The sequence below is a fragment of the Pipistrellus kuhlii genome, unplaced genomic scaffold, assembly GCF_014108245.1.
Source record: "Pipistrellus kuhlii isolate mPipKuh1 unplaced genomic scaffold, mPipKuh1.p scaffold_m20_p_52, whole genome shotgun sequence".
Taxonomy (NCBI): domain Eukaryota; kingdom Metazoa; phylum Chordata; class Mammalia; order Chiroptera; family Vespertilionidae; genus Pipistrellus; species Pipistrellus kuhlii.
The window spans coordinates 1,540,267-1,566,678 of record NW_023425554.1 but is presented as its reverse complement, the minus strand read 5'-3'; the positions used below and the strand labels follow the sequence as shown (position 1 = coordinate 1,566,678).

The 26,412-nt window shown below is 43.5% G+C and overlaps 1 protein-coding gene across 18 annotated transcripts in view; it reads left to right on the top strand.

Annotated features, from left to right (window-relative positions):
• Positions 1-26,412, top strand: part of EPS15L1 (epidermal growth factor receptor pathway substrate 15 like 1) — a 97,828-nt gene that overhangs the window by 13,076 nt on the left and 58,340 nt on the right. For 13 of the 18 annotated variants that reach the window (XR_004984043.2, XM_036415836.2, XM_036415831.2 and 10 more), the window contains exons 2-9: positions 14,004-14,045; positions 14,241-14,330; positions 14,782-14,829; positions 16,740-16,835; positions 18,117-18,179; positions 21,419-21,544; positions 23,498-23,557; positions 25,370-25,603. Coding sequence is in view for 17 of the 18 variants with exons in the window: in XM_036415836.2 (XP_036271729.1) it covers positions 14,004-14,045; positions 14,241-14,330; positions 14,782-14,829; positions 16,740-16,835; positions 18,117-18,179; positions 21,419-21,544; positions 23,498-23,557; positions 25,370-25,603 (759 nt within the window). In the remaining variant the exon portion in view is untranslated. Of the gene's footprint in view, positions 1-13,836; positions 13,861-14,003; positions 14,046-14,240; positions 14,331-14,781; positions 14,830-16,739; positions 16,836-18,116; positions 18,180-21,418; positions 21,545-23,497; positions 23,558-25,369; positions 25,604-26,412 lie in introns of those variants that run through there. The other 5 variants (XM_036415839.2, XM_036415832.2, XM_036415835.2 and 2 more) reach the window with 5 other exon arrangements.

Below are 26,412 nucleotides of genomic sequence, written 5' to 3'. Positions count from 1 at the left end.
GACCTCCTTTTGCTGCCCCCCCCACCCCCCGGGGTTCCACCTTACAGCCCAGCTCCCTCTGTTTGAGCCTGGGTCCCCGGGGTCTGGCCTAGAACTGGGGTTCAGAGGAGTTAGAACTGGGGCCCAGTACAGTCTGGAGCCTTTGTCTCCTTCCCTCCAGGGCAATCTGGCAGCAGAGTCAACAGTCCGTCCTCTGCTCGCAATGTGCGCGCCTCCGGGACTGCCTTTCGCCGCTCCCCTGGGATTCCGCCTCACTGCCCCGGCTCCCTCTGTTTGAGCCTGGATCCCCAGGTTCTGGCCTAGAACTGGGGTTCAGTGCTGTCGGAGCTTTTATCTCCTTCTCGCTAGGGAACGCCACCCAGGCATGAGAGAAGAGAAATATTGATTGGCTGCTTCCCACATGCCTCCTACTGAGGATCGAGCCCACAACCTAGGCATGTGCCTTGACCAGTAATCCGAACCAGTGATCTCAGTGCATGGGATGACATTCAGCCAACTAAGCCACACTGGCCAAGGCCCCAGTAACCTTGTATAGCCACTCTCACTCCATTCCCCACCCCACCAACCCTTTCCTTAACCCCTGGGCAGTCACTAATCTGTTCATTTGTATGATTTCAGCATTTTTTTTTTTTTTTTTAATAAAGTGCCTCAGGTGGGAAAACACTTATTTTTAAAATATATTTTTTATTGATTTCAGAGAGGAAGTTGTGGGGGTTGGGGGAGGGAGGGAGGAAGAGGAAGAAGGAGAGAGGGAAACATCAATGATGAATCATCGATCGGCTGCCTCCTGCACACCCCACACTGGGGATTGAGCCCACAACCTGGGTATATGCCTCAACCAGGAATCGAACTCTGACCTCCTGATTGATAGGTCGATGCTCACTCACTGAGCTATGCTGGCCAGGCTGATTTCAGCATATTCATAATGTTATATAATGAAATTATTCAGTATGTAACCTTGAGAGATTAGCCTTTTCTTGCAAAGTTAGCATAATCCTTTGCAGATTCTTCAGATTTTTGCATGTATTAGCAGTTCGTTTCTTTTCATTGCCAAGCAGTTTTCCATGGAATCATAATTCATTTAAGAAATCCCAGGGTATCAGGGGCGTTTTCAGTTTTGGATGACTATGAATAAAGCTGCACTAAACATTTGAGAACAGCATGTTATGTGAAGCTAGGTCTTTATATCTCTGGATGAGTACCCAAAACAGTTGCTGGGTTATATGGTAGTGGTGTGTTTAATTTTTATTTATTTGTTTGTTTTAAGAAATGACAAAGTTGTATTCCAGAGTAGCTGTACCTTTTAACAATGAGCAGTCCAGTTTCTCTGCCTGCTCACTGGTATTGCTATGTTAGCCATTCCGTAATAGTGTGCTAGTATCTCACTGTGGCTTTATTTGCATTTTCTTGATGGCTAACAATATGGTGGCCATCTTTTCTGTGCTTTTTTGCTATCTGTATATTCTCTTTGGTGTCTTTTGCTCATGTTCTCATTGGACTGTTTGGTTTCCTGCTTTTGAGTTTTGAGAGTTGTTTATATATTCAGATACTAGTCCTTTGTCAGATAGGTGATTTGCAAGCATTTTCTCCCAGTCCACAGCTTATCTTTTTATCCTCTTATCAGGTTCTTTCGAAGAGCAAGTATTTTTTGATGAGATCCAGTTTATCAGTTCTTTCTCTGATGAAATAGGCTTTAGGTGTCAAGTATAAGAACTCTCTGTCCAGCTCCTCATCCTGAATATCTTCACCTATATTTTTTTCCTAGAAGTTTTATAGTTTTACATTTAAGTCTGTGATCCATTTAGAGTTAATTTAAAAAAATATATTTTGTACTGATTTCAGGGAGGAAGGGAGAGGGAGAGAGAGATAGAAACATCAGTGATGAGACAAACGCATTCATCAGCTGCTCCCTTCACGCCCCACACTGGGGACCTAGCCTGCAGCACAGGCATGTGCCCTTGACTGGAATTGAACTGGGGACCCTTCAGTCCATAGGCCAACTCTCTATCCACTGAGTCAAACTGGCTAGGGCCATTTGGAGTTCATCTATACTAATTCTATACTAATAAAAGGATAATATGCTAATTAGACCGGGAGACCTTCTGGACAAAGCCATGGTGGTGGGGCTGAAGGCAGAGGTGGCTAGGGACCATCAGGCCGGCAGGGGAAGGCAGTTGGTAGTGAGCAGGCTGGTGGGGGGGAAGCAATTGGAGGCGAGCAGGGAGGTGGGGGGGCGTTTAGTGAGGTGTGGGGGGGGGCCTTTAGGGGTGATGAGGCCGGAAGGGTGGGCAGTTGGAGGTGATGAAGCCGGAAGGGCCGGCAGTTGGGGGTGATCAGGCCGGCAGGCAGAGTGGTTAGGGGCAATCAGGTAGGCAGGCAGGTGAGTGGTTAGGAGTCCGCGCCCGGATTGTGAGAGAGATGTCTGACTGCTCGACCCCTGAGGCCCGATCAGACCTAAACTGGCAGTCAGACATCCCCCTTGGGCTCCCAGATTGGAGAGGGTACAGGCCAGGCTGATGGAAACCCCCCTTCTGTGGATGAATTTCATGCACTGGGTCACTAGTTTTTATATAAAGGTGAGACTTATGTCATGTTTATGTTCCATTTTCTTCCTCTTGCTGGATGTCCAGTTGCTCCAGCACCATTTGTTGAACAGGACTCTTTCCTCCTGGATGGCTTTTACATCTTTGTCATAAGTAGGCACATCTGTGTAGGTCTGTGGGGCTTTTCATTCTGTTCCATGGCTCTATGTGTCCGTCTATCCATCAATGCCACACTTAAAAATTTTTTTTAAAAATTGATTTTAGATAGGAAGAGAGAGGGAGAACGAGATAGAAACATCAATGATGAGAGAGAATCATTAATTGGCTGCCTCCTGTCTGCCACTGGGGATTGAGACAACAACTTGGGCATGTGTCCTGATCGGGAATTGAACATAACTTCCTAGTTCATAGGTGGATGCTCAACCACTGAGCTACACATTCCGGGCCACACTGTCTTGAATATTATAGCTTTATAGCAAGCCTTGGAATCAGGTAGAATAATTCCTCCTACTTTATTTTTCTTTTTCAGAGTTGTTTTATTCATCTTAGTTTCTTTGCCTTTCTGTTTACATTTTATTTTTAAAAGATATTTTTAAAAAATTGATTTCTAGAGAGAGAAAAAGGGGGAGAGAGAGAAAAAAAATGCTTCTGACATGCCCGCTCACCAGCCACCTGAGCCACACAGGCCAGTGCTCTGTTTACATTAGAGTAATCCTTTGGGGTGATGGGCACACCATGAGTGTGTAGATGATGTTTTATTGAGTTGGATACTTGAAACTTGTATGATTTTGTGAACCAATTTCACCTCAATAAATTTATTATTTTTTTAAAAAGAATAATCTTATTGGTGTCTACAAAGAATCTTCCTGGAGTTTGGTAGGGATTGAAGTAAACCTGCAACGTATTTTTCATACGTTGTTGCATTGACCTTCAGAAAAGTTGGTCAGTTTATCTTTCTACCAGCATGGCACAAGACATGTTTCCATTTTGGCCAGTCCTGCAGATAACCTTTCTATGACTGCCGACCTGATGGCGAACTGACATTTTCTTCTGATTTTGCAATACATAAATTGAACATTTTCTCCTAACTTTGCTGCCTCTCTTCTTTCTGAATTGTCTTTCTCTTACCCTTTGTTCATTTTTAAAATTGGGATATCTTTTTTTCCTTGAGCTTTTAAAAGCTCGCTCTCACACTCAAGTTCTCCTCCTTTTGGTAATGCTTACCTTAGCTGTGGCTTAGGAACCTCTGATCGGGCAATCAGAGGGAGCTGTCAGTTCCAGAAAGATTTGGGATGCCCCAGTGTTTCTTGACAAATTTTGAGTGATAGTGAATTAAGTTCCAGTTTTCTCACCTGCAGAACGTGGCTGGGCATGCAGCCTAGATCCGTGGTCGGCAAACTGCGGCTCTCGAGCCACATGTGGCTCTTTGGCCCCTTGAGAGTAGCTCTTCCACAAAATACCATGGCCTGGGCGAATCTATTTTGAAGAAGTGACCTTAGAAGTAGTTTAAGTTTAAAAAAGTTGGTTCTCAAAAGAAATTTCAATCATCGTACTGTTGATATTTGGCTCTGTTGACTAATAAGTTTGCTGACCACTGGCCTAGATAATGTTTGTGCAAGCAACAAGGGTAACTATCTATATGTGGAAGGCAAAAATGCAAAGATTATCAAGCAAGTACTTCTTCAGGCCGTGTTTTGTTTTGTTTTTGATTTTTTTAGATTATTATTTTTTTCATTGTTTAAAATATTACATATGTTAGAACATATATACCTCTTTTTTTCGCCCAGCCTCCCCTCCTCCTGTTGCATGTCCTCACCCCCCTTCCAGTGTCTTGTGTCCATTGGTGTGCTTATATGCATGCGTACAAGTCCTTTGGTTGATCTATTTCCCTCCCCCCAAAACTCCCCAGCCTTCCCTCTGTAATTTGACAGTCTGTTCGGTGCTTTATTGCCTCTATATCTATCTTTTTATTTTTTTTTATTTTTATTTATTTATTTTAAATATATTTTATTGATTTTTTTACAGAGAGGAAGGGAGAGAGATAGAGAGCCAGAAACGTTGATGAGAGAGAAACATCGACCAGCCGCCTCCTACACATACTGCGGATGTGCCCGCAGCCAATGTACATGCCCTTGACCGGAATCGAACCCGGGACCCTTCAGTCCGCAGACCGACGCTCTACCGCTGAGCCAAACCGGTTTCGGCTAAATCTATCTTTTTATTCATCAAGTTATAATGTTCTTTATTTTCCATAAATGAGTGAAATCATGTGGTATTTTTCTTTCATTGCCTGGCTTATTTAACTTAATATAATGCTCTCCAGGTCCATCAATGCTGCTGCAAATGGTAATAATTCCTTCTTTTTTATAGCAGCATAGTATTCCATCGTGTAGATGTACCATAGTTTTCTAATCCACTCATCTGCTGATGGGCATTTAGGCTGTTTCCAAATCTTAGTTATGGTGAATTGTGCTGCTGTGGACATAGGGGTGTATGTATCCTTTCTGATTGGTGTTTCTAGTTTCTTGGGATATTATCCTAGAAGTGAGATCACTGGTTCAAATGGGAGTTCCATTTTTAGTTTTGTGAGGAAACTCCATACTGTTCACCACAGTGGCTGCGTCAGTCTGCATTCCCACCAGCAGTGCACGAGGGTTCCTTTTTCTCCGCATCCTAGCCAGCACTTGTCGTTTGTTGATTTGTTGAGGGTTGCCATTCTGACAGGTATGAGAGGCCCGTTTTTTTTTTTTCATCATTATTTGGTTTTCCACATAGGAACTCACACCAGCATGTCTTTTGGTGTTACGTGCCCAGCTTCCTGCAAAACTTGGCAATAGCACATTGAAACACAGCCCTGGTGGGGTCTCCGTTTTCCTGGGGAAACGGCAGGCTGTGCTGGTTTCCGAGTCAGGGTACATAGATGCTCAAGTTGTGTCCTGCACTTTGGCCTTGTCTGTTGAATAAAATGCACCATCATGTGATCTCCTGTGCATTTTGCCAGGTGAGTATGTGCAGGGGGCCATGCTGTGGCCAGCGCTTGGCTCTGTCGTGTCTGGGCTGTTTTTTGCAGGAGACACAATAGCTTAGGGCTACATGCCTGGGTGGTTCTCTGGTTCCATCACTCATGGGCTCTGTGGCCCTAAGTCTCCCCACCTGTTAGTGGGGGGCTATAATACTACCTGCCCATAGTGTTACTGGGGAGGGTTAAATGAGATGCAGGATAGGAAACTGTGAGTGCTCAATAATCGTGATTCACTATTTATCAGTACAAAAATTACATATACTTTTCTAAAAGTTGTATAATGAAAACTAATTCACTTTAGAAAGAAATGTCATCTTGAACTGAGCAAGGTCAGGAATCACTGGCATGTGAGCACGTACTTCTAGCAGACTGCGAATTCTCCTGGCTCCAGGCCTAAAGATTTAGGCCTGCCATGGATGAAAGTAGCATCAGAGCTGGGTAGACTCAATTCTGGGGGCATTAGGTATCAGGCATCAGGCATTTCTTTAAAATGTTTCTGCTGTCCCTCATCTCAAGCTAGTTTTATCCAGCATTAAAATCGCATGAGCTCACCTAATTGTGGTGTTTTAAAGCCTCTCAACAGAAGGATGTGAAATCTCTGATGTGCCTCTCCTGCCTCCCCCCCAATTGTAAATTGCATCTGGGCTGGAGGAAGTTTTTATGTTCTCTCTCTTAGTATTTTATTTTTTAAAAATATTTTTATTGACTTCAGAGAGGAAGGGAGAGGTATAGAGAGATAGAAACGTCAATGATAAGAGAGAATCATTGATTGGCTGCCTCCTGCACACCCCACATTATGGATCGAGCCCGAATCCCGAGCATGTGCCCTGACCCTGGAATCTGGGAATTGAACCATGACCTCCTGTTTCATAGGTTGACGTTCAACCACTGAACCATGCTGGCCGGGCTCTCTTAGTATTTTAAAACAAAGCCCTAGCTGGTTTGGCTCAGAGGGTAGAGCGTTGGCCTGTGGACTGAAGGGTCCTGCTTCAATTCCAGTCAAGGGCACATACTGGTTGCAAATTCCCAGCCTTTGTTAGGATGTGTGCAGGAGGCAACCAGTCAATGTGTTTTTCTGTTTCTCCCTTTTCCTTCCACTCTCTCAGTGGAAAAATATCCTTGGGTGAGGATTAACAATAAAAAAAAAAAAAAGAAAACATGAAGATAGGCTCAGTGGTTTGAGCATTGACCCTCAGACTGAAAGGTTGCCAGTTCAATTCCGATCAAGTTTTGCACATACCTTGGTTGCAGGCTCACTCTGAGCTCCAGAGCTGGGGCAACAGTTCAAAAGGTGGCAGTGATATACGGAGAGGAATTTAATTGTTTGGCAGCATGTTGAGAGCTGTAGGGGCAGCTTTCTCCCAGACAGAAGTATTGGCAGATCCCATTGTTCCTTTGCTGAGTGTTCCCCCACAGCCAGCAGACAGGCACCATGTCTGAGATGCCTTCAACCTTGCTAATACTGTTCACCCCGCCCCAGTGATTCCCTGCCCCACCCAACTTGTGGGTTCACTTTAGTCCTTTCCAGTGGCTTTTCCATATAAATAGCCTGTCTTGCTTATGCTGCCAACTTTCCTAAAATCTTTCAATAAGCAGCATCTGGCCTCTGTGTACCCTGTACCTTTAAAAAAACACACAACAAAACATTATATATATATATATATATATATATATATATATATATATATATATATATATATATATATATATATATAATGTTATTTTATTGAATTCAGAGAGAGGAAGGAAGAGGGAGAGAGAGATAGAAACATTAATGATGAGAGAGAATCATGAATCATTTGTCTCCTGCATGCCCCACACTGGAGATTGAGTCCGCAGCCCAAGCATATGCCCTGGCTGGGAATTGAACCCTGATCTCCTGGTTCACAGGTCGACGCTCAACCATTGAGCCACACCACCTGGGTTACCCTGTACCTCTTGCTATGTGGCCTCAGGCATGGCGCTACTGTCAGCTGGCATTGTTTTGCAACTTGTCTTCTGATGGGCACCTCTGAGCCCAGCACAAGTAGAATAGCAACCATCTACAGATCACTTTGTAGGTCATGTCAGGTGGCTCTGGGCAGAGCACAGGTAGTGGTTGACTTTGGCCTGCGTATTCCAGGAGGCCACAGATCCAGTGCATCTGGTGGACAGATTTAGAGCACGCGCTGAAGCACCACATAAACACCTCTATGAGCAACAAACTCAAGGTGTTGACTTAGTAGGTATTTGAACCCTGCTTGACCCTCAGACTGAAAGGTCGCCGGTTCAATTCCAGTTAAGTTGCACATACCTCGGTTGCAGGCTTGGTCCCCAGCCCCATTTTGGGTACATGTAGGAGGCAATCAATTGGTGTATCTCTCTCACATTGATGTTTCTCTCTTTCTGTCTCTCCCCCTCCCTTCCACTCTCTCTAAAAAATCAATGGAACCCTGGCTGGCATTACTCAGTGGTTATCATTGGGTAAGAATTAAAACAAAAGAGCAAAGTAGTTACTTACATACAGGGAGCTCCCATAAGACTGTCAGCTGATTTCTTAACAGCACTTAGCAGACCAGAAGGGAGTGGCAAAACATATTCAAAGAGATGAAGAGCAAGGACCTACAACCAAGATTACTCTACCCAGCACAACTACCATTTATAATTTATAATTAAAGAATAGATAAAAAGCTTCCCAGACAAGAAAAGGCTAAAGGAGTTCATCATCACCAAACCATTATTACAAGAAATGTTGAAGGGACTTCTTTAAGATGAAGAGGAAAACAAAAAGATGAAAAATATGAATAATAAAATGGCAATCTATAAACAATTACTTTATATGAAAATAGATTAAATGCTCCAAAAGACATATAGAGGCTGAATGGATAATAAAAATCCTTACATATGCTGTCTACAAGAGACTCACTCTGGTCAAAAGACAAACAGACTGAAAATAAAGGGATGGAAAAGACATTTCATGAAAATGGAAACAAACCAACAGAAGTTTTGGGGTAGTAGAACAAACAACAACAACAAATAAATATGGGATAGCAATACTTCTACAAGACAAAATAGACTTTAAAACAAAGACTATAAAAAAAACCAACAGAGATGAACTCAGCAATTTCACTTTTGGGTATTTATCTAAAGAACCCAAAACACTAACTTGAAAAGACATATACATTCATATTTTTGTTTGTTTTTAAAGTGACTTATTTATTCACTAATTTATTTCTCACCTGAGGATATCAGAGAGAAGTGAGAGAGAGAGAGAGAGAGAGAGAGAGAGAGAGAGAGAGAGAAAGAAAGAAAGAAAGAAAGAGACAGACAGACAGACATCGATGGGGATCAAACTCACAACCTGGGCATGTGCCCTGATCAGAAATCGAGCCCACGGCCTTGTATACAGGACAATCTCTAATCATTTGAGCCACATCGGCCATATGTTTATTGAAGCATTATTTATAATAGCCAAGATATAGAAACAACCTAAGTGTCTGTCAATAGATGAATGGATAAAGAAGAAGTGGTGCATATGCATAGAATGGAATATGATTCAGTCATAAAAAATGAAATCTTGCCACCTGCAACAACCTGGATGGACCTAGAGGGTATGGTGTTGAATAAATAAGTCAAAGAAAGACAAATGTTAGATGATTTCACTTACATGTGGAATCTAAAAAACTAAATGAGCAAGCAGAACAGAAACAGACTCACAGAGAACATTTTGACAGTTGCCAGTTGGGAAGGGGGTTAAGGGGCTGGGTGATAAAGTTGGAGTATAAATTGGTATTTACAGAGTAGTCATGGGGATGTAAAAGGGAATATAGTCAATAATATTTATTTAAAAATATTTTTATTGATTTCAGAGAGAGGAAGGAAGAGGGAGATTGAAACATCAATGAGGAGCGAGAATCATTGATCGCCTGCCCCCTTTATGCCCCCTACTGGGGATTGAGCCACAACCTAGGCATGTGCCCCTGACCAGAATCGAACCTGGGACCCTTCAGTCCGCGGGCCGATGCTCCATCCACTAAGCCAAATCAGCTAGGGCCCTAGTCAATAATATTTAATAACTCTGTGGTGTCAAATGGGCACTAGATTTATGAGGGTGATCACTTCATAAGTTATATAAATTTCTAATCATGGGATTGTACACCTGGAATTAGTATAATGTTGTATGTCAACTGTAATTAAAAGTAAAAAATTATTTAAAAAAAGAAGACATGAAGAGCAACTAAAAGGTCAAACCATACCGAAACTCACCCATAATTCAGACATTGCCTAGTTCAGTGGTCAGCAAACTCATTAGTCAACAGAGCCAATTATCAACAGTACAATGATTGAAATTTCTTTTGAGAGCCAACTTTTTTTTATTTTTTATTTTATTTTATTTTTAAAAATATATTTTATTGATTTTTTATTTTTTAGGACATTTTCTCAATTTTTCCATAGTTGGGACTTTTTTTTTTTTTTAATATATTTTATTGATTTCTTACAGAGAGGAAGGGAGAGAGATAGAGAGCTAGAAACGTCGATGAGAGAGAAACATTGACCAGCTGCCTCTTGCACACCCCCTATCGAGGATGTGCCCGCAACCAACGTACATGCTCTTGACCGGAATTGAACCCGGACTCTTCAGTCCTCAGACCGACGCTTCACCACTGAGCCAAACCGGTTTCGGCATATTTTATTGATTTTTTTACAGAGAGGAAGGGAGAGAGAGAGCTAGAAACGTCGATGAGAGAGAAACATTGACCAGCTGTCTCTTGCACAACCCCTACCAGGGATGTGCCCGCAACCAAGGTACATGCCCTTGCCGGAATCGAACCTGGGACCTTTCAATCCGCAGACTGATGCTCTACCATTGAGCCAAACCGGTTTCAGCAAGAGAGCCAACTTTTTTAAACTTAAACTTTTTCTAACGCCACTAATACCCAGGCTGTGGTATTTTGTGGAAGAGCCACACTCAAGGGGCCAAAGAGCCGCATGTGGCTTGCAAGCCGTGGTTTGCCAACCACTGGCCTAGTTGATGATGGCATTTTATTAGTACAGTCGGTTGATGAAGGAGAATGCCATGCCCGTCTTGCTTCTGTTCTTTAATTTTTATGCATTGATTTTAGAGAGGAGAGGTGAGAAAGAGAGAGGAACATTGATTTGTTGTTCCACTTATTTATGCATTCATAGGTTGCTGCTTACATGTGTCCTTATCGGGGATCAAACCCATAACCTTGAACTCTCCTGCCAGGGCCTTGCTTCTCTTACACTGAAAGCCTTGTCCCCTGGCCTGTTCTCTTTCTGCCTTTGCCCTGTGCTTGGCCCTGGGCTTATTTTGGGGTCAGACATAGTCAGACAGCTCAGAGGGCTTTGTCCCAGTAGCTTTGATGCATCCTCTGGGAGCTGCTGCCCCACCAGCCAGCTGATTGTACTGAGGTCTCTGTGCAAGCACTGGCCACACAGATTGTTCAGCATGTGAGAGATTGATGGCATTAATAGCATGCATATTCAGCCCTAGCTGGTTTGGCTCAGTGGATAGAGCATCAGCCTGCAGACTGATGGGTCCCGCGTTAGATTCTGGTCAATGGTACATGCCCAATTGCGGGCTCAATCCCCTTTAGGGGGTGTGCAGGAGGCAGCCAATCAATTATTCTCTCTCATCATTGATGTTTCTCTCTCTCTCTCCCTCTCCCTCTTTGAAATCCATAAAAATATATATTTTAAAATAGCATGCATATTTATCTTTGTCGCAGTGGCATTTTGGGCAGCTTGCATGTGTAACCACCATCCATGTGAGAAAGTAGTGTGTTAAGAGGAAGTACCAGTTAGATCTGGTGTTTTCCCTTCTTCCTTTCCCTTATGCTTTTGCAGTAGCTGAATTATATGTAATGAAATTCAAACCTCTTTCTACTTCATTGCCCCAGCTCACCCAAGTTAAATCTCATAGTTAGAGAAGAGTGGCAGAGGCATGGTCTGATCTTTCCATCAGTTGAGATAATTTGGGATTGAACCTGGCCCTAACCTGGGGTAAGCACTCAGCACAGATGGGAGAAACTTTGGGTCTGGTGCTTTAGACGCTTTTCTGGACTATTCCGGGCCTTATTTCTCTTGATCATGGATCTTGAAGCTCAGAAGCATTTGGGAAGTTTGAGACAGTTGTTAACCCTGTCTTCCCCATTTACTGCAACTTTTTCCACTGGACTCACAATAGCTTGGAAACCTTTCTTGCCTACCATGAGATTTTTTTTTTTTTTTTTTTTTTTTTTTTTTTTTTAAGAAAACACCTGTGGGAAATGCACTTCATACCTGTGCCTCCCTGAAATTTGGCGGGAAGGGGACCTTTGTTGTCATGGTGTGGACCTCTGAGTCTAGGCATTCCACTCTAGTGTCAGTGGCACATGCTGTCCTATATTGGCCCAGCCCCTGTCACCTTGATTGAGAGTTGACAAATAGCCTGTCTGATTTTGCTTCCCCTGTCAGCCCTAGTCCTTTGGGAGATGGGAGTGTTTTGAAGGAATGTGGAGTTTTAAACCTAGGAGGCCACATAGAGTGTGATGGTGGGCATTGTCCCCTAAGATCATAGGAGCTAAGGGTGACAGCCTCCCCCAGTGATGGTGTCAGGTAAGAGCTCTGGGCAGGGAGCTGATACAGCAGCATACTTCTTAATACTCATTGGTGTTATCATCTTTTCTTTCTCAAGCCATCACTCATTACCTTCCAGTCTTTCTTAGTTTGTGTTTTTTCCCTCTTAATTCTGACCCAAGGGCATGTTCATTGATTTCAGAGAAGGAGAGAGAGAGAGGGAAACATCTATGGGAATGGGGCAAGGGGTATTGGCATCTATTGGTTGCTTCTGTATACACCCTGACCTAGGATGGAACCTGCAATCTAGGTATGTGCCCTGCCTGGGAATCAAACCTGCTAGCCTAATAGATGCCTAACTGTTCCCCTGCCGGCTCGATTGCCCCCCAACTGCCCTTCTCTGTAGACCTGGTCCCCACCAACTACCCTCTCCTGCTGGCCTGCTGGCCCATAACTACCCTTCCCTACTGGCCATCTTGTGGCAGTCATCTTTGACCACATGAAGGCAGCCATCTTGTGCGACACCGTGGGGGTCAATGTGCATATTACCTCTTTATTATATAGGATGGTGTTGTCTTCATGTTTCTTTGCTCACTTAATCAATAGCAGGTTTTTTACTACATTGCTCCCTGCATGCTATAAGACACCAACACATTGCCCTGGTCAGTATGTTTTGGTTGGACATCATCCTGTGCACCAAAAGGTTGCTGGTTCAATTCCCAGTCAGGCACATGCCCAGGTTGCGGCTTGATCCCCAGTCGAGTGCGTACAAAAGGAGGAAACCCATTGATGTTTTACATCAGTGTTGCTCTCCCTCTCCCTTCCCCTCTCTTTAAAAATCAATTTAAAAATCCTAAAAACAAACAAATAAGCAAACCACAACATGTGTCAGCCTTTGTAGCTCATATCTTTTTAAATATATATATTTTATTGATTTTGTACAGAGAGGAAGGGAGAGAGATAGAGAGTTAGAAACATCCATGAGAGAGAATCATCCATCAGCTGCCTCTTGCACACCCCCTACTGGGGATATGCCCGCAACCAAGGTACATGCCCTTGACCTGAATCGAAGCCGGGTCCCTTCAGTCCCCAAGCCGACGCTCTATTCATTGAGCCAAACCGGTTTCGGTTATAGCCCATATTTTAATGGCTGCTTAATTCCTTCCCATCTGTCACCTCCCCTGGTTACTCTCTCTTTCCCCTGGAAGAGAGGTCCTGAACATGGTGGGAGGTGCATGGGCTCAGCTGCTAACCAGGCTGGATCCAGATTTGGCCTTAACTTGCCACATGACACTGGACAAGGCAGTTAATAGCAATGTCTTGGGGATTTGATGGCCAGAATATGGAGTATCTTGTGCTGAGCCAAGGGCTTTGAACTTCCTGCCTATCATAGGGGGAGTGTCACTGGCCAGTTCTTTTCCAGCGGGGCCAGTCAATGTGCATTTCTGCCTAGTCCCTTGGTGGCAAGTGGGAACGAAATCTGGGGCTGGGAAACCGGTTTGATGCTTGCATGTCTGGTGATTCATGATGAAATCCAGAGGCTCCTGTTCTGATTCTGGGGCCAGAGAATGATCTCACAGTAAAAGGGTGTCTTTGAGCTCCCGGACACATTGAATTCCATCGTAAAGCACATGGAAATCGACTCTGGGCTGCCCCTCCTGCCTGAACAACATGTTGTTGTTGTTGTAGAAATTGGGATTTATTAAAGAGCATTAGCATTTCCCTTTTCTAAATCAAGTAAGTGTAATGTCTTTAGCTGAAAATAAACTGCAGTGTGTCTATGGAGATGTTTAAAGTGCAAATTTTTTCACTATTTTATATGTTGGTAATAAAATTGAGGGGTATGTCTACTTTTAACCAATATCTGGTTTTGTTTACAGATTCCCACTGGAAATCAATTATATGAATCATATTACAAGCAGGTAAGTTTCACTGGTATCTTTTTGGATGGAACTATAGAGTGAGTGACGCAGAAAGCACAGCCCTGTACTGAAGCCTGGCATGGCCTCTGGTCCCTTCTGTCCTCTGGATTATCAGCCCCGTTCGTGTGGTGGATGCTGCCTTACCTGCTGCTCTGCTTCCTGAAGCTGCATCTCAGTGCCGCTCTCCCTCTGCAGGTAGACCCAGCATACACAGGGAGAGTTGGAGCCAGTGAAGCTGCACTTTTTCTAAAGAAGTCTGGGCTCTCAGACATTATCCTTGGGAAGGTACGTCAAGCCTGAGGGTGTTTCTGCGGCTGCCCTTGGGGCTTCCCCAGCAGGTGGAAGGATGTGCTTTGCAGACCCCTTTTCCTGGGGACAGGCCTCCTGGGAGTGTACAGGCCACTGCCACCCTCTGTAATAAGGCTATAAAAGGTGGGTACACTACTCTGGTGGCAGCTGCCACTTCCTGCTGAGGGAGCAGACAAGAGGCCTGAGCATTTTAGGGGTCTTGACAACTTATGGATTTGTGTCAGCCTGGGAGCTGAATGGACCTGGGTGTTCTTGGGGCTCTGCCATGGACTGGCGGAGGGAGGGGCACAGGTCATTCACCTGCTACAAATTGGGGATTTCTCCGGCCTTCCCTTAAGACTTACATATAATGGTGGTGGCTCCTGTTTCCTGAATAAATGAGCAGCAATCAGCAGTCACACTCACGAGAATTTTTCTGTTTCTACAGATATGGGACTTGGCCGACCCAGAAGGTAAAGGGTTCTTGGACAAACAGGTATATACACGTATGCTCAGACCAAGTGGAAGGGCCGGGCCAGAGACCCCAGGCTGGCCTCCTCTGCACTTCCTTTCTGTTCGTACCACTGACGTGTCACTAGACAAAAGTGCAGTTGTCAAATTGTTAAAATGGGGAGATTTTCTTTATAAATAAAGGCCTTTTGTTGAACATTTGGAACCATCTTTCATGGTTAGCATATCTTTTCATATTTTGTGTGGTTACAAGTGACTAAAATGTTTTCAAAAATATTTTATTTTGAAATAACTTCCGACTCTCATGAAAGTTGCAGAAATGGTTGAGTTCCCGTGTCTCCTCCTTCAGCTCCCCCAGTGAGAGCTGCTTATGTGACTATAGCACAATGATCAGAGCCAAGGCAGTACTAAACCAGTAAGAGACCTTACGCATAGCTGACCAGTTTTATAAGCACTTTTTTGGTGTTTTTTGGTGTGTGTCGTTCTGTGTCATTTTATCACTTGCATAGATTCACATAACCATCACCACCGTCAGGACATAGACCTGCCCCAGCATCACAGTGAGTCAATCCCTCACCTGCTGCCCTTGGTAGTCACACCCTACACCCGGCAACCCTGGTTCCTTCTCCATTTCAATTTCATCATTTCAAGAATGTTCTATAAATGGAAATTTATAAGTACTTACAAATGATATTAAATGGTCATACTTTAATTTAGCTCTGCTTTTTCCTAAACTGCATTACAAGGGATATTGTTCCTGGTATCTCACAGTTTAGGATCTGATCCATCAGGAAAGCATCAGCACTATTCCTCCTTTCCTTGAGGTTCACACTGTGTATCTGCATGTATAAGGTCTGAATATCCTCAATGGAAAGAAGCCTGTTACCTTTTCCTAATTTAGTTCCCCTAAATTTATGTCCCTCCCCCACTTTTTTTTTAAAATATATTTCTTATTGATTTCAGAGAGGAAGGGAGAAAAATAGAAACATCAGTTATGAGAGAGAATCATTGATTAGCTGCCTCCTATTGGAGATGAGCCCGAAATGCAGGCATGTGCCCTTGACCAGAATCAAACTTAGGACCCTTCAGTCCACAGGCTGACACTCTATCCACTGAGCCAAATTGGCTAGGGCTTATGTCCTCTTTATTTGACACTCTACATGAGCATTCTGTGGCAAGCAGCCTGAAGAAGACTGATTTATTGCTTATCTCTTTGAAGACATTAAAAAATACTGTAATTGTAGTTTTAAAACAGTCCATGTTAAAAACAAACAAAAAATATTAAGAAAAATAGAACAGTCTATGTTGTTGATCCAGTTAATCAATTAAAAAAAATTAGGTGATGCTGCATGAGTTCACTAAGCCTGTGGTGAGGCTTGTTCAGGGTTAGGAGGAGGGCAGAGAAGAGCCAAGGCTGCCGGTTGCCTAGTTTAGGTTCTTTGTCCCTGCATGGGAGGTGAAGGGCCATGACAGGTGGAGGTGGGTGGGCAGAGGATGCCCTGTTCAGTGAGGCGAGCCACGGGCACCACAGAAATCCTGAATGTAAATTCCCAAATAGCTGTGTCTATTTCAAATCATTTTAAAAAAGTCACACATATGAACCACAATTCATAGTCTTAAACATGTTAAGCTTGCTAGGTATATAACCTACATTTCCTAAGTGTTGGGAGCTGATTATTTCTGAAAATACATTTATTTGAAATGTTACAGCATTCAGAATGCAAATGGGCTAAGTCTGTTTTAGCATATTCATTTAAACAATGTTCCCAGGGTGAGACCAGTTCACCTTGACACTGTAAGTGACTTTTGCACATGCAGTCTCTGTTGACATGAACTGACATCCCTCTTTCCCTAAAGCCTGCTGCCACAGTCAGCTCTTCTTCTGCTGCCACTGCCGGCTGGTAGGATTCATATATCCTCCTTTTGGATTTGCAGGGTTTCTATGTTGCACTGAGACTAGTAGCCTGCGCACAGAGTGGCCACGAAGTTACCTTGAGCAATCTGAATTTGAATATGCCACCGCCTAAATTCGTAAGTATCAAAATCCTTCCAATTCACCTTGTAATACCATCCATGTATCTATCTGCCTGCCTGCCTCTCCATGTTTTCTTTGTCCCTTTTTTTGAGATGAAATTCACATAACCTAAAATTATGAACAATTTTGCGACATAGCATGCATTCACAATATTGTGCAACCATTACCTCTACCTAGTTCTAGAACATTTTCATCACCGAAAAAGGAAATTCTCTACCCATTAAGTAATCGCTTCCTATTTCCCCTTCCTCAGCCACTGGCAGCCACTAATCTGCTTCTGTCTCTGGGTTTGCCCATTCTAGGCATTTTATGGAATCAAATATCTGACTTCTTTCACTCAGCATAATGTCAAGATTCATCCACTTTGTAGTGTGTGTCAATGCTTCATTCCTTTTCATGGCTGAGAAAGATTGCATTGTATGGTCCACCAATTTGTTTAATCTGTTCATCTGCTAGTGGACATAAAAATTCATATACAAGGATTTGCGTACACGTTTTCACTTCTTTTCAGTGCATACGTAGGAATAGAATTGTTGGGTCTTATGGTCATTGTGTTTAACTTTTTGAGGTCCCTCCTCCCTTTTTCTTTCAAATATATTTTATTGATTTTTTTTTTTAATAGAGAGGAAGGGAGAGGGATAGAGAGTTAGAAATATTGATGAGAGAGAGACATTGATTAGCTGCCTCCTGCACACCCCTTACTGGGGATGTGCCCACAACCAAGGTACATGCCCTTGAACAGAATCAAACCTGGGACCTTCCAGTCCGCAGGCCAACGTTCTATCCACTGAGCCAAACCAGTTTCGGCCCCCCTTCGTTTTAATATTTATTTTGAGAGTACATTTATTAAAGCTGGGGACAGTGAAATAAGGAAGGGGGATATAGGAAGCAACAGGATAGAGACTACATGGGGCTGCTTTGGCTCTAGAAACGTTACGGGAAAGAACTGAGCCAAGGGGGTGCTGCTGTCAGCTCACTGGAAAGTCAGAAAAAAGGGGGCCTTGGAGACAGGTTCAGGGGGTTAGCCCGGGATGAGCTTCCGTTGCCCATTGCTTCCCTGGTTACAAGTCTCCTGGGTCCCTTAAAGTTTAGGAGATGCATGCCTGAGAGGGAAGAAGAGCGAGGAGGGAACAGTGTGGGTATGTTCCCAAGAGGGTGAGCACGCCAGGTCTTTCCTGTTTTGAAAGCACTTTGAAATGTGTATCTTTAACACAAACACATCCTCCTGTAATTTAATTCTATGTCAGTCACAGCAGATTCTTTCTCTTCCCCCCCAGCATGACACCAGCAGCCCTCTGATGGTCACGCCACCTTCTGCAGAGGCTCTTTGGGCTGTGAGGGTAAGTGACAGGTGACACCCCTTGGCTATCCTTCTTGGGCAGTTGTTTAGCTATTTATAATGTTGATTCAAATATTTTTGTCATCTACTGTATTTCATAGTGAGTATGCCATAGAATTGGGATGAAGTACTTTTTCGAATGAAAGTCTTTAGATCAGTTATGGCCTTGCATTTCTAGATCATGTTGTGTGGTTTCTGCTGCTTGGATTGGTTAATCAGGATAGAGGGGAAATTGTGAGAACTGGCAAGCTTTAGGATCTCCAGCCTGTCTTTGCAACTCTATCATTTCCAGCTAGTTTATGTGTTATCACTCTTCCTTCTCTGATGAAAGCACATGCTTTTTGAAGCTTCTCTCAGCACATAAACTTTTAAGAAAGAGATGTTATGGCTGGGAAGCTGTGTTACTGCTTCTAGAAAGAAAAAAAATGAGTGGTGTCTTCCAGTAAGTGTAGAGTTACTCCTAAAGGAAATGCACATGGGGATGCAGAGATGCTCCCCCAGATAATGGTGAGACTCCCTCACTCCCACTCACTGTGAGGATTGTCACATGTCCTCACTTTTCTTTGGCTTAAATGCTGACATTACTAACAGTCTTGTTATAAAATATCCACCTCCCTCCAGCTCCCAAGTGCTTCTTTTCTGTTTTTACGTAGTTGGTCTGTTCTCTCCTTGGAAAGGTTTAGATGGAGAGAGGTCTGTGCAGAGACAGGGCAGGCGGAGGCCTCACGTGACCAAGGAGTTGTGAAATTTCCTCTGTGAGCAGTTGAGCAGTTTGCTTGTGGTGATCCCAGTAGCAAAGGACTTTTTCTTTATTCATCGTTCGGTTGCATGACGCTTGCTTTGAAAAAGGGCTGCTTTGTTATGAAGAGTGGCACCAAAGAGATCTTATTCCTTAAACATTTCTACTCTCTTTCTGCTGGGAGCCATGTGGAGGCCTCAGGAAGAGGCTTGAAGCTGAAGAACCTTTGAGGCCTTGAGCGTAGGCAGTCAGAGGAGAAGTGGGGCTGGGATGGGGCAGATTGCTTTCAAGAGACTCCATTCAGAGAGAACAGTGACAAACCTGAAGTGCCAAGTGTTGTTTTCTGTTGTGAAAGTTTCTGGATTTCTTTGAGTCTCAAAAGAACTGGTGGCCCAGAAAGAAGCTCACTGCAGGCTGATTCATATGCCTCTCAGCATAACGATTATTGCTTGTCTCGTTTTTTATTCTTATAAGTATATTTCCAGTAGGACATGATCTCGCTCATCTGGGGGAAATGGTGAATAACATAGACTGATGAATAAGAACAGACCCAGCGATAAGGAGCCATGGGTCAGACTGTTGGACCTCAAAGGGAGGGTGGGGATAAAAGGGAGAGGTAAACCAAAGGACTTATGTGCACACATACGAGCCTAACCAGTGGTCAAGGACAATAAGGGGGTGGGGGCATGAATGGGTAGGGGGTGGGGGATTGGGATGGGGAATTAAGGACAAATATGTGATACCTTAATCAATAAAGAAATTAATTAAAAACAAAAAACAAAAAGAAAGTTTCTGGATTTCTTGAAGCACCAAGTCACTGAGCCTGACAGGTCAGCGGGAGAAGTGCAATGCTCAAGGCAGATAATGAGTGTTTGGCTTCTTATCGCGCATATCTGAGCGATAAGAAGTGACTCATGTGCAGTGTCTGGTCATCTTGTTTCTGTCCTTTTTTTTTTTTATTGTGATAAAATTCACATAACGAAGTTCACCATCTTAATGATTTTTAAGTATATAGTTCAGTTGTGTTAAGTACATTCACATTGTGTAGCCATCACCACTATCCATTCTTAGAATTTATTCATATTCTAAACTAACTGTGTCTCCATTAAACAATAATTCCTCATTTGCTTCTCTCAGCCCCCAACAACCCACTATTCTACTTTGTGTCTCTGTGAGTTCGACCACTTTAGGGACCTCATAGAAGTGGAATTGCACAGAATTTGTCCCAGGTGTCTGGCTTATTTCACTTAGCATAATGTCCTTCAGGCTCATCCATACTGAAGCTTGTGTCAGAATTTCCTCTTTTTTAAGATTGAATGATACACTGGAGTATGAACCACATTTTGCTGCTGCTTCTTTTTTTGATGAACACTTGTTGAGAGTGTTTTCCCAGGCCCCCCATGGTTTCAGCTTGTAGTCAGAGGGGTGGTGAGAGGTCTTCGGTCCCCTGGTTGCAATTATTGCAGGCTCTACTTCTGCAGGAGGTATATTGGAATCTCCCACCCAAAACTTCCTCACCAGCAGCCCCCTTTATATGCTGTCCTTATGTTATATTTCAAAATAGCAGGAGCTACTGCTCTGCCCAGATTTTCACTCTGTTAATGAGGAATTTTTATTGTTTATTATTTTACTGTTAGACACAGGGAATGTCCTAGTTTAATGCTGATTTGGATAACTAGTTACTTAAATCTTTGTTTTATTTCTTAAAATATTTTTTATTAATATTAGAGGAAGGAAGAGGGAGAGAGAGACAGCTACATCAATGATGAGAGAGAATCATCAATTGGCTGCTTCCTGCACACCCCACACTGGGGACTGAGCCGGCAAACCAGGCATGTGCCCTGACCCGGAATGGAACCTGAGACCCTTCAATCCACAGACCGATGCTCTATCCACTGAGCCAAACTGTCTAGAGCTAATATATTTTTTATTGATTTTAGAGAGAGGAAGAGGGAGGGATGGAGAGATAGAAACATCGATAAGAGAGAAACATTTATCGGCTGCTTCCTGCACGACTCCCCCTCCTAGGGATCAAGCCTACAGCCTAGGCATATGCCCTGACTGAGAATTGAACCATGACCTCCTGATTCATGGGCCGAAGCTCAACCACTGAGCTACACTGTCTGGGCAAATCTTTGGTTTACTTTTATATTTGACTTTTTAATTCTGTTAGTTCTGTAGATTGATATCTAGATTTAGTTGCTTGTCTAAAAGAACTAAAATCCATGCATGCTCTTGTCCTAGGACATAGGTGGGGTGATCTCTATCTTCCTGGCAGCCCCTGGGGTCAGATCCTCTCTCTCCCATTGATCTTGACTGACAGATCCAGGGGTATCAGGCAGGGCATAAGTTCATTCTGGAACTGCTGTAAGACTGTCTTGTGCATTTAGGAGAGACCTGGGGTGGATCCTTTCCCACTTTAATTGAGCTTCCAGCTCGCTTTAGACTCTCCCATAGGCCAACTTTTTCACTCACTTGGGCTATTTTTTTTTTCCAACTAGGTGGAAGAAAAGGCAAAATTCGATGGAATTTTCGAAAGCTTGTTACCCATAAATGGCTTGCTCTCTGGAGACAAGGTTAAACCAGTTCTCATGAACTCAAAGTTGCCACTTGATGTCCTGGGCAGGGTAAGTGGTTTCTCACCTCCTGCAAGGTTGCAGATTCTGCTGGCCCCATGTTTGCTGTCCACAGACACTTCCTAGGCTTTAGACATGGCTCATTCAGCTGGCAGACTACAGGTTTGAGAAGACCAGGCTGTGACAGCATGATCAGAGGCGGCCTGGCATGCTGGGTAGTGCAATTCTACCCCCAGGGGACATGAGCAATGTCTGGAGACAGTTTGGGCTGTCCCATCTGGCTTGGGTGCTTTGGCATCATATGAATGGAGGCCAGAGGTGCTGCACAACACCCTGAGTCCCTAGGATGGCCCATGACAGTGAGGAAGCCCTGGGTACAGGGAGGACTATGGAGGCAGGAGGACCCATTCCTATATTGGTTCCCTCACACATACACTGTATCTTTGGGAAAGTTACTTTTCTGCTTCCTAAATGAAAAGGTATAAAGCACTCAGCCCAGTACTGAACACCTTTATTTTTTTATTTTTTACTAACATTTAGAGATTCCACCAAGTCATTAATACTAGTTATAGTGAAGCTTTAAAATTAGCTCATCTCTTATGAAAATGATTTCATTATTAAAAATTTCTTATAGCCATTTTCAGGGATCTTAATGACTTCATTGTTTTTAAGGCTTGTAACATGGCTTTACTATTGCCAGCTTTTCTGAACACTTTTTTTTTTTTTTTAAGAAGAAGCACTTTTTTCAATATATTTTATTGACTTTTTACAGAGAGGAAGAGAGAGGGATAGAGAGTTAGAAACATCGATGAGAGAGAAACATCGATCAGCTGCCTCTTGCATACCCCCTACTGGGGATGTGCCCACAACCAAGGTACATGCCCTTGACCGGAATCGAACCTGGGACCTTTCAGTCTGCAGGCAGACGCTCTATCCACTGAGCCAAACCGGTATCGGCTTTTCTGAACACCTTTAAGAGAGCATTCCTATGCTTGAGGGGACTATGAATACTTTGGTGTCCCTAGAGTTCAAGGTGGAGTCCCAGGAGGCTGGCCTGGGGTGCAGGACCTGTTAAGGGGACTCCGTGTGCCAGACTGAGGAGCTGTCAGCAGGGTATGGTAGTGTCAGCGTTTGTTCTAGAGCAGTCCCTGTGGTTACCCTGGGGATAGTATAATACGAAAGGCAGGGAGGCCAGCTGGAAGTTCTGGCCTCTGGAATGTTTGAGAGGTCATACAAGGACACAGCAGGGTGGACAGCTAACTTGGGTCAGTGCCTCAATTGTCTTTAAAAAATCTGTCACGTGGCCTTTTTCTAGGAACTCATACCTATCTTCCTGGCCTTCAGGTTCTAGGTAAGCCTAGCACAAGCCTAGCACCTGACTCACCATCTGCTGATGGGAGAGGAGATGAGACACCACAGACCTGCTCGATCACATGTCCATGACCCTGAGCATTGAGAATAGGGGTGGGAGTTGGTTTGTGTGTGTGTGTGTGTGTGTGTGTGTGTGTGTGTGTGTGTGGTGTCTTATGTTTAAAGCTGGTGTGTGTGTGTGTGTGTGTGTGTGTGTGTGTGTGTGTGTGTGTGGTCTTATGTTTAGAGCAACACCTGTGCCAAAAACAATCTTTCTAGATAAGATTTCTTTTTGAGGAAAAAATCAGGGAGGATGTGATTAAAATCATGATCTTTTGTTAGAGAAAATCATGAACATAATATGACAGAATGGTTCTTGGAACTCATAATACTTCATTGGATGATGGTTTTTAAGAGAATCTGCAGATTGATTCTTAATGCATTTTGATTGCCTTGTTTTAATGCCAGCATGTATTCAGAATCTGGGTTCTGGTGGGCTCTCTTGCTGCACACCAGCCCTTCGTCCCCCAGTAAGCTTTGGTGTGTCTTTCACACACACACACACACACACGCACGCACGCGCGCACACACACACACACACACACACACACACACACACACACCCAGTAAGCCTTATTGCTCTTTCCCTTGCAGGTGTGGGACCTCAGTGACATTGACAAGGATGGACATCTGGACAGAGATGAGTTTGCTGTGGTAGGCCCCCATTGTGACTCTCTTTCTTCACTCTCATAGTGTGGGGAAGGGTTCTGGACTTATTTTTTCTTTTATTTAATTCTTAAAAATGTTTATTTAGATATTAGAGGCCCAGTGCATGAAATTTGTGCACTTGGGGGGAGTCCCCCACAGCCCACCTGCACCCTCTCATAGTGCAGGAGCCCTTGGGAGATGTCTGACTGCCAGCTTAGGCCTGCTCACAGCAACATCCTTAGCACTGCCCCACCACTCCTGCCACGCTTGCCAGTGTGAGTGCGGCTTCTGGCTGAGTGACACTCTCCCTGTGGGAGTGCACTGACCACCAGGGGGCAGCTTCTTCATTGAGCATCTGGCCCCTGATGGTCACTGCACATCATAGTGACTGGTTATTCTGCCATTTGGTTGGTTTGCATATTAGCCTTTTATTATATAGGATAGGATAGAATAATTTAGATTTAAAGAAAAGTTATAGGAAACACCCTTCACTCAGATTCTATTTTACCACTTTATCTTTTCCTCCCTTTCTCCCTCTCTCTCTCCCTATGAGTAAATGAATATATGTATACACATCCATGAATTTTTCCTTTGGACCATTTTGGAGTAAGTTATAGATGTAATACCTTTTAAAACCAAAATACTTTAGTGTGTGTTTCTTAAAACCAAGGAATTTTCTCAAATAACTATTTTCCATTTTAAAACCAGGAAATGAGCTTTGAAATTAATTTATTATAGTAATTATTATTATAGTTATACACTGAGTGGCCAGATTATTATCTCTGAATGAATAATAATCTGGCCACTCAGTGTATATCCTATATAATCCTATATAATAAAAGGCTAATATGCAAATTGTCCCCATTACCAGGAGTTTGACCAGCAGGCAGGCTGGCCAATCGGACCCCACCCATGCATGAATTTATGCACTAGGTCTCTAACACACACACACACACACACACACACACTGAGTGGCCAGATTATTATGCATTCAGAGATCATCATAATCTGGCCACTTAGTATATATTACTATATATATTTTTAAAATATATTAATTGGCAAAAATATGAATAATATCCTTAGATTATTTAATAGATGATATAATATAGTAATATAGCCTGGTTGGTAAGCTCAGTGGTTGCGTGTCAACCCATGAACCAGGAGGTCAGGGTTCAATTCCAGGACAGGGCACATGCCCAGGTTGTGAGCTCAATCCCCAGTAGGGAGCTTACAGGAGGCAGCCGATCAATGATTCTTTCTCATCATTGATGTTCCTCTCTCTCTCTCTCTCTCTCTCTCTCTCTCTCTCTTTCTCTCTCTCTCTCTCTCTCTGCCCCTTCTCTCTAAAATCAATTAAAATATTTAAAAAAATATATAGTAATATATACTGAGTGGCCAGATTATGATGATCTCTGAACGCATAATAATCTGGCCACTCAGTCTGGATTGAAGGGTCCTGGGTTGTAGGCTTGATCCCCATTTGGGGGCGTGCAGGAGGTAGCCATTGGATGATTCTCTCTCATCATTGATGTTTCTATCTCTCCTTTTCTCTTCCTCTCTGAAATTTAAAAAAATAAAAAAATATATGTATATATACATACACACACATATAAGTTCATACACACATATATATAATATATATAAAACATTATATATACATATATATGTATGTATATATATATATGTATGTATATATATATATATATATATATATATATATAAAGAATGATCTTTGTCTTGTCATTGCTGCCCCTGATAGAGCTGCCTTCTGTCCGCTCTTGTCCTGACCAGCGGAACATGATTCTCTTGCATTTCCAGGCCATGCACTTGGTGTACCGAGCCCTTGAGAAGGAACCGGTGCCCTCCGTCCTGCCCCCATCCCTCATCCCACCCACAAAGAGGAAGAAGACAGTGTTCCCAGGTGCCGTGCCTGTCCTGCCCGCTAGCCCCCCGCCTAAAGACAGCCTCCGCTCCACGCCTTCCCATGGCAGCGTCAGCAGCCTGAACAGCACAGGAAGCTTGTCTCCCAAGCACAGTATCAAGCAAACACAGGTATGGTGCCCCCTGTGTATGTGGCCTCTTCTCAGCACAGCCATTTTCATGTGAAGAGGGCCCAGCGAGATGTTTCTTGGGAGCAAGTACTTTGTGCCCCCAAAAGGCAATGATTATGCTTAAATTAAAAATATTTGTCGCAGGTATTTTAGTCCATTTGGGCTGCTATAACAGATTACCATAGATTAGGTAATTTATAAACAACAGACATTTATATCTCATTGTTTTGGAGGTTGGAAGCCTCCAAGGCATGGGCAGATTGGTAAATGATGAGGGCTTTCTAGTTTATAGGCAGCCATCCTCTCACTGTCCTCACATCTGGAAGGGGCTAGAGAACCCTCTGGGGTCCCTTTTATAAAGGGCACTAATCCCATTCATGAGGGTTTCACCCTCATCACCTAATTACCTTTCAAAGGCCCCACCTTCTAACACCATCATATTGGGGGATAGGATTTTAACATATGAATTTAGGGGGGCACAAGCATTCAGACCCATAGCAACAGGGACTCAGAATTAATTTTCTCATTCACTTGCATATAAATACTACCTTTCCTCAGACACACCCAGTAACCTCCCAGCAGGCCCTTCCTCAGTTCTCTGCCCCTTCTGCTTCAGGCAGTCCCTCTGCTGGGAGAGGTATCTCCAGATCGCACTGGGGCCCCTTGCTTAGTGAGCCTTCTATCATGGAATACCTCATCAGGGAGCCTGGCATGGCCTCATCATTACCCAGCAATCCCCAGGTCCTGCTCACTCAGCCATTCTCCTCCTTTTGCTTTACATTCATTTAAATGTTTTAAATTGATTTTTAG